General features: G+C 40.4%; 1 protein-coding gene across 5 annotated transcripts in view; it reads left to right on the plus strand.

The window, feature by feature from the left end:
* Positions 1-9,080, plus strand: part of ARHGAP20 (Rho GTPase activating protein 20) — a 151,792-nt gene that overhangs the window by 80,617 nt on the left and 62,095 nt on the right. For all 5 annotated transcript variants that reach the window (XM_049889334.1, XM_049889331.1, XM_049889336.1 and 2 more), the window contains exon 3: positions 8,560-8,724. In XM_049889334.1, coding sequence (XP_049745291.1) covers positions 8,560-8,724 — 165 coding nt within the window. The remainder of the gene's footprint in view (positions 1-8,559; positions 8,725-9,080) is intronic.

The raw sequence follows: 9,080 nt of genomic DNA on the forward strand, positions 1-9,080 counted from the left end.
AGGAGTCAGTGGGGATCTAAGACTTTCTAAAAGGCTGACTCTAAAAGGGAAGCAAGGCTAGGGCTTAATATGGGTTCAGTGGAGACAATAGAGTAATAATATTTAGGGGGCTTCTTTCAAGGGGCAGCTACTTCTCAGAATGGCGGTGTATGCTAATTAGGTTACACACGCATCTGGAATCTAAGATGGAACCTGCTGATATTCAAGATGGAGTCCTCTTGGCAGCCCTTGGCATCACTTATAATGGGATATGGTGCAAGCACACTTGATCTTCGGCAGTAAATCGCCATCTTCGGAGGGCAAAGGAAGGTTAAACAGTGGTCACACTTTGTGAGGAGCCTGTAAAGGAGGAGGAGACTAGAAAAACACTAAGAAGGAGATAGTAATTCATGGGTTGTTTCCATCTTATCTCATTTTGACAGGGTGGGTTCCTGTTTACCCAATTTCTAGATGGTAATGTTTTAACACCCCTTTTGTTCAGCACAATTAACCGTTTCTGTCTCACAACTACCTGATTTTACAGATGAGAAAACTGAGGCAATAAAATGACTTGGCATATCACACTACTTAACAAAAACGCTTGTATTTAACCCATCAGCCCCTGCCTTGCCCCCAGGTCCTTAAGTTCTAAGTAGTTTTCTCGAGCTCAGTCACCTTGGGTGGAGGAGAAATCTGAGTCAATAATGAGAATCTTTTTAGGGTCCCTGTGGAGCCCTGGTGGCCCAGTAGTTAAGAGCTCAGCTGCTAACCAGTTTGTGTCCACCAGCTGCTCCTTGGATACCTATGGGGCAGTTCTGTTCTGTCCTACAGGATCGCTGGATGGCAACCAGTATGGTTTGTTTGGAAACCCTGGTGGCGTAGCGGTTCAGAGCTATAGCTGCTAACCAAGAGGTTAGCAATTTGAATCCACCGGACGCTCCTTGGAAGCCCTATGGGACCACTCTACTCTATCCTGTAGGGTCACTATGAGTCGGAATCAAGTTGATGGCAGAGGGCTTGGTTTATGAGTCTGAAACGACTCAATGGCAACGGGTTTGGCCGGTTTTGTTCTCTCGAAAGGCCACATGAAATTGTAAAAAGTACACGTTTTGAAGCCATATTTACTTGTAAATCTCTTTCACTTAATAACAGTATATTTTAACTACTCTGAACTTAGCTTTCACACCTGTAAATACCAAACCAAAACCCAAACCCGCTGCTGTCGAGTCGAATCCAACTCATAGCGACCCTATAAGGACAGGGTAGAACTGACCCATAGGGCACCAAGGAGTAGCTGGTGGATTCGAACTGCCGAACTTTTTGGTTAGCAGCCAAACTCTTAACTACTGCGCTACCAGGGCTCTGAATCTGTAAAAAAAAAATAGAGGGATAATAATACGTGCTTTTAGGGCTACTTAATTCTCTTCTCCTCCTGCTTTTCCTCCCTCACCAGCTGTTACACTTTAGAAAAACCAAAACCAAACCTGTTGCCATACAGTCAATTCCAACTCATAGTGACCCTATAGGACAGAGTAGAACTGCCTCATAGGGTTTCCAAGTCTGTAATCTTTACAGAAGCTGACTGCCACGACTGCTGCATCTTTCTCCCACAAAGTGGCCGGTGGGTTTGAACTCTCAACCTCTTGATTAACAGCTGAGCACTTAACCGCTGTGCCACCAGGGCTTCCCACCTAGACTCTAAAAAATGCCCAGAATTCCTCCCTTTAGTTCTTCATTTCTCATTCATTCACTCCTCAAACTTAGACCATTTGAATTCTGCCTCACCATTCTTCTGGAACTGTTTTCTTCATAACTTTATTCCTAGACATCTCAGTCCTCAGTTTGTTATCCCTTCTACCAGTTTCAGCCTTCCTGACCACTGCTCTTTATTCTGTTTTTTCTACTGTTTCATTAGCCAGTCCCCATCTTGTTCACTGGTTCTCCTTTCTTCAGCTCTTCATGCTACAGCTTTTCTCAGAGAGTGTTTCTGACTTTTTTCTTATTCTGTGCTCCTTCCCTGGGCTGTTTCTGTCCATTCCCATAGTGTTGTTTATGTACTTGTCTATGTATTGTTACCAAAATTACATCTCTACTTCTGACAACACTTCCAGGTTAAAGCTGTCTGCCTAATTTCTCCACACCATCCAGTCCATTGATAATTTAAATTACTTAAATTAATTGTTTAAAACAGAGCTCATCTCTTCTTCCCCAGCCCCAGTAGGCTTTCCCTACTTTGTTCACCTTTGTTAATCTCTAATTTTTAAAATTTATATGGAAACGCAAAGGATCTAGACTATCCACAGCAATCTTGAAAAAGAAAAGTTGGTGAACATACACTACTTAATTTCGTGATTAAGTATAAAGATAGAATAAGACAGTGTAGTTCTAGCATATTGTGGTTGTTGTGGGCCTTCAAGTCGATTCTGACTCATAGTGACCCTATATGACAGAGGAGAACTACCCCATAGGGTTTCCCAGACTGTAATCTTTACGGGAACAGATCACCAGGTTTTTTCTCCCACAAAGCCACTGAGGAGTTGGAACCACTGACCTTTCATTTAGCAGCCGAGCCCTTAACCACAGTGCCACCAAGGCATAATATTCAACAGATAGATGAGGAGAATAGAGAGCCCAGAAATAGACCCAAGCATGTGATTTTCAACACAGGTGTCAAATCAGGCTACCGAGAAAGTTTTTTGTGCAAATAGTGCTGAAATAATGAGGTATCCATATACCAAAAAAACTCAAACCTTTGGCTGTCAAGTCAGTTCCGACTCACAATGACCCTATAGGACAGAGTAGAGCTGTCCCGTAGAGTTTCCAAGGAGTGGCTGGTGGATTCGAACTGCGGACCTTTTGGTTAGCAGCCAAGCTCTTAACCACTATGCATATAGGGAAAAAAAAAAATGAGCCTTAGCCTCAGCCCCTACCTTATACCATAATTCAAAATTAGTTTAAGGTGGATCATAGATGTAAATATAAACAGGACAATATCTTCATAACCTGAGAGGAGGCAAAGATTTCTTAAGACAGATCACCGAAAATAAACACCATATGAGAAAAATACTGAAAAATTAAACTTGATCAAAATTTAAAACTTTTCATCAAAAAACACAGTTAAGAAAGTGTACAGGCAAGCAACAGACTGAGAAGATATATTTGCAAAACATACCTAACAAAGGATTGAAATCCAAGATACATATAAAAATTCTTACAACTACATAGTAAAAAGACAACCCAATTTTTTTTTAATGGGAAAAAGATTTGAATAGACAGTTCACAAATGAAGATACACAAATGACCAATAAGCACATTAAAGAAAATGTTAAGCATGATTAGTCTTCAGGGAAATGCACATTGAAACCTTAGTAAGACGTTACGATATATCCACTAAAACCCAAAGCTCCTTGCATTCAAATCAATTCCGACTCATAGCAACCCAATAGGACAGAGTAGAACTGCTCCACAAGGTTTCCAAGGAGAGGCTGGTGGATTCGAACTGATCATCTTTTGATTAGCACCCAAACTCTTAACCACTGCACCACTAGGGCTCCATATATCCACTGAAAAAAACAAAAACAAACCTATTGCCATCAAGTTGATTTTGACTCATAGCAACCCGATAGGACAAAGTAGAGCTGCCCCGTAGGGTTTCCAAGGAGCGGCTGGTGGATTCAGACTGCTGACCTTTTGGTTAGCCGCCAAGCTCTCAACCACTGTACCACCAGGGCTCCATACAGAATGACTAAAATTCAAAAGACTTAAAATACCAAATGTTGGAAAGATTATGGAACAATTGGAATTCCCATACTGTGTTGGTGGGAATGTAAATGATATAACTACTTCGGAAAAATAACTCACTTTTTTTTTTTTTTTCTAAAATTAAACATACAATTATTCTGTGACCCAACAATTCCACTCCAGGGTATTTACCCAAGAGAAATGAAAACGTAGGTCACAAAAAGACCAGATAGCAGCTTTATTGTTTTGTTTCTGTTTTTTTATTGTGCTTTAGGTGAAAGGTTACAGCTGAAGTTAATTTCTCATACAAAAATTTATACATATATTGTCATGTGACCCTAGTTGTAATCCCTATAATGTGACAGCACACTCCCCCTTTCTACCTTGGATTTCCTGTGTCCATTCAACCAGCTCCTGTCCCTTTCTGCTTTCTCATCCTGCCTCAAACAGGAGCTTCCCATTTCGTCTCATGTATCTACTTGAACTAAGAAGCACACTCTTCATGAGTATTATTTTATGTTTTATAGTCCAGTCTAATCTTTGAAGAGTTGGCTTCGGGCATGGTTTTAGTTCTCGGTTAACAGAGTCTGGGGGGCCATGTCTTTTGGGGTTCTTCTAGTCTGAGTCAGACCATTAAGTCTGGTCTTTCTACATGAATTTGAGTTCTGCACCATACTTTTCTCCTACTCTGTCAGGGACTCTCTGTTGTGTTCCTCATCAGGGCAGCCATTGGCGGTAGCCAGGTACCATCTAGTTCTTCTGGTCTCAGGCTGATAGAGTTTCTGGTTTATGTGGCCCTTTTGTCTCTTGGGCTAATATTTTCCTGTGTCTTTGGCGTTCTTCATTCTGCTTTGCTACAGGTGGGTTGGGACCAATTGATGCATCTTAGACGCCACTCACCAAAACGGGATGGAGAGCATTTTCTTAGTACTTTGTTATGCCAGTTGACCTAGATGTCCCCAGACTTCAGCCCTTGCTACTTTGTCCCTCAAAGTGTTTGGTTGTGTTCAGGAAACTTCTTACCTTTTGGTTTAGTCCAGTTGTGCTGATTTCCCCCGTATCGTATGTTGTCCTTCCCTTCACCTGAGATAATTGTTGTCTACTATCTGGTTAGTGAATTCCCCACCCTAGTAACCATCAAACAATGTTTTCTTCTGTATTTAAACCTTTTCTTGAATTCTTATAATAGTGGTCTCATGCATTATTTGTCCTTTTGCGATTGACTTATGTCACTGGGCATAATGCCTTCAAGATTCATCTACGTTGTGAGATGTTTCATAGATGCATCGTTGTTCTCTGTAGTTGCCTAGTATTCCATTGTGTGAATATACCATAATTTGTTTATCCATTCGTCTCTTGATGGGCACCTGGGTTGTTTTCATCTTTTTGCTGTTGTGAACAGTGCTGTAATGGATATGGATGTGCACATATCTATTCGTGTGACAGCTCTTTATTTCTCTAGGATGTATTCCGAGGAGTAGGATTGCTGGATCGTATGGTACTTCTATTTCTAGATTTCTAAGGAAGTGCCAAATTGATTTCCAAAGTGGTTTTACCATTTTACATTCCCGCTAGCAGTGTACAAGTGTTTCAGTCTGTCCACAACCTCTCTAGCACTTATTATTTTGCATTTTTTCGATTAATGCTAGCCTCGTTGGGGTGAGATGGTATCTCATTGTAGCTTTGATCTGCTTTTCTCTAATTGCTAATGCGGATGCAGTGCTGGAAATGTGGAAAACAGCTACCTGGCCAACTGACTGGAAGAGATCCATATTTATGCCTCTTCCCAAGAAAAATGATGCAACCAAATGCAGAAATTATCCAACGATATCATTAATATCACATGCAAGCAAAATTTTGCTGAGGGTCATTCAAAAGAGGCTGCAGCAATATATCAACACGGAACTGCCAGGAATTCAAGCAAGATTTAGAAGAGGACGTGGAACCAAGGATATCATTGCTGGTGTCAGATGGGTCCTGGCTGAAAGCAGAGAATACCAGAAAGATGTTTACCTGTGTTTTATTGACTATGCAAAGGCATTCGACTGTGTGGATCATAACAAATTATGGAAAACATTGTGGAGAATGGGAATTCCGGAGCACTTAGATGTGCTCATGAGGAATCTATACATGGATCAAGAGGCAGTCATTTAAACAGAACAAGGGAATACTGCATGGCTTAAAGCCAGGAAAGGTGTACGTCAGGGTTGTATCCTTTCACCCTACCTATTTAATCTGTATGCTGAGTAAATAATCCAAGAAGCTGGACTATATGAAGAAAAACATGGCATCAGGATTGCAGGAAGACTCATTAACAATCTGCATGATGCAGATGACACAATCTTGCTCGCTGGAAATGAAGAGGACTTGAAGCACTTACTGATGAATATCAGAGACCACAGCCTTCAGTATAGATTACACCTCAACATGAAGAAAACAAAAATTCTCAGAACTGGACCAGTAAGCAACATCATGATAAATGGAGAAAAGATTGAGATTGTCAGGGATTTCATTTTACAATCAACCCCCATGGAAACAGCAGTCAAGAAATCAAAAGACATATTGCATTGGGCAAATTGGCTGCAAAAGACCTCTTTAAAGTGTTAAAAAGCAAAGATGTCACTTTGAAGACTAAGGTGTGCCTGGCCCAAGCCATGGTGTTTTCAAGCCCCTCATAATGCATGTGAAAGCTGGACAGTGAATAAGGAAGACCGAAGAAGGATTGACGCCTTCAAATACTCTTTGTGTTGGCCAAGAGTATTGAATACGCCATGGACTGTCAAAAGAACAAGTCTTTCTTCGAAGAATGCTCCTTAAAAGCAAGGAAGGTGAGACCATGTCACGCATATTTTGGACATGTTATCAGGAGTGATCAGTCCCCGGAGAGGAACATCATGCTTGGTAAAATAGATGGTCAGCGAAAAAGAGGAAGACCCTCAATGAGATGGATTAACACAGTGGCTGTAACAATGGGCTCAAGCGCAGCAACAATTGTGAGGATGGCGCAGGACCTAGCAGTGTTTCATTCTGTTGTGCATGGGGTCACCATGAGTTGGAACTGACTCGTCGGCACCTAACAACAACAACAGTGGCTAATGAGCGTGATCATTTCCTCATGTATCTCTTAGCCACCTGAACGTCTTCTTGCTAAAGGATCTTTTCATATCCTTTGCCCGTTAGGTTTATTGTTAGTGACAGAAAACTGGGAACAGCCAAGGTGTCCCTCAGTAGGAGAATGGATGAACAAACCCTGGTGTATCTCTGCAGTGGGCTTAAATGAAGAGATTACTGATATATTTAACAACATGAATGAATCGTGTTGTAGGGTAAAAACTCATCACAAAGTTTAGTGCAGCAAAAATAAAGTTTTATTTGGTATATATTCAAAAAGGCAAAAGTGGAAGGGGCCAACCATGCTGCCCCAGCCATGTCTGCCCGAGTCCAAGGAATATTACAGAGCCATGAGTATATATTCACATTACAAAATGGGCAAAACTGTTGAAAGCTTCACCTTTTCACAGTTTGGCTAAAAAGTATGATCCTACATTTTGAATCATCTTACTTAACAGTCATTGGTGCAGGTTTCCGTAATGACACTCAGGTCGTTGGTCCAACAAATTTTCCATTCACTTAATGTTAATAGAAAAAGGTGAGAGTAGGAAGTCTTTTGTGTTCTTCTATTAGCTTCTGTGGAAGGTTCCCTAAAGATGTTTTCCAGGATTGGCCTAGATCTTGTCTTCATACCTCAGGGCCCGGTTGATGTGTCCTTGTGAGTCCTTGTGGGTCCTTGTGAGGCCAGCTCCAGCTGGGTCACATTCTAGGATACGGAATAACGGCTCCAATAGTATCTACTAAGCCAATCCTAAGAACATGCTGAGTAAAAGATGCCTTACATAAAAGAGGACATACTGTGATTCCGTTTAAATGAAATGCTAGAAAAGACAAGCTAATGTTCAGTGTAAAAAAATCACAACAATGATTGTCTCTGAAGTGATGGGACGGGGATTAACTGGGAAAGGGCAAGAGAGAATTTTTCAGAGTAAAGAAAAAGTTCTTTATTTTGTTAGGGGTTTAAATTACACAGGTGAATAAATTTGTTTAGACTCAGCTAACATACACCTAAGAGTTGTACATTTTCATTGTATGTAAATTTTGTAACAAAAGAAAATTTATAAATAAATACTGAGCTCAAGTTCAACATTTATATATGCATGTTGCGGCATTTAGGGCATGCGTACGGCTGTCTGAAGTTTACACTGAAATCCATCAAAATAAAATGAATTAATGAATAGATAAAAAAATTAAAAAATAAATTAAAAAAATGAATAGATAGAAGGATAAATAGTTGCAAAGGTATATGCTGCAGCAAGTATAGTAAAATATTAGTGATGGAATCTAAGTTGGGATATACAGGTGTTTATTATAAAATTATTTCAAGTTTGCTTTATGTTTGAAAATTTTCATAATAAAGTATTAAAAAAAAAGGCAGACCCATTGCTGTCAAGTCAGTTCCAGCTCATAGCTACCCTATAGGACAGAGTAGAACTGCCTCATAGGGTTTCCAAGGAGCAGCTGGTAGATTCAAACTGCCAGCCTTTTGGATAGCAGCCGTAGCTGATAACCACTGTGCCACCAGGGCTCCAATAATATAGGGGGAAAAAGAAAGGACTGCTGTGTGGAGAATAGACTAGGAGATCAATTAGGAAGCTATGCCATTGCATTTAAAAAATTATACTGAGTTTTGTATTTCTTCACCAACTATAAGCTTTAATTTCCTAAAAACTCAGTCCTATATTCATCATCCGTCTCACTGACCTGTGGTGTTTGCTCTGTTAACAGGGAAAGTTCTTCAGCTAGTGTGGACACATGTGCATTTCTGTCATCATTCATGTGTTCCAGTAGGACTCTGTTGATTGACGGCCGAGTAGAACTCAAAAGAGGCCTGCAGAGGCAGGAGCGGCATCTTTTCCTGTTCAATGATTTGCTTGTTGTAGCCAAAATCAAGTAAGTATATTCTACACTCTCTCCTGGTTATCATTATAAAATTATATTTCCACTAACAAAGATAACCTTCCTACTCAAGGCTTACTATAGCAGTGTCTGGCCTCTGTTACCGTAGCTAATATCTGAAGTGAGTTTTTTGTTTGTTCTTACAAAAAAATGTTTCAGTCATTTATTTATTCAACAAGTGTTTAATTAGTTCCTGTTCTGTACCATGCCCTGAAGAATGTAGGGAATACAGTGAAGAATGTGGCAGGTACGATCCCTGCCCTCTTGGAGCTTACATTCTAATGCATGGAAGGGAAATTACAGATCGTGATTTGTGCTATGAAGTAAATAGAGTACCAGGTGAAGAAGAC

The sequence above is a fragment of the Elephas maximus genome, chromosome 7, assembly GCF_024166365.1.
Source record: "Elephas maximus indicus isolate mEleMax1 chromosome 7, mEleMax1 primary haplotype, whole genome shotgun sequence".
NCBI lineage: Eukaryota > Metazoa > Chordata > Mammalia > Proboscidea > Elephantidae > Elephas > Elephas maximus.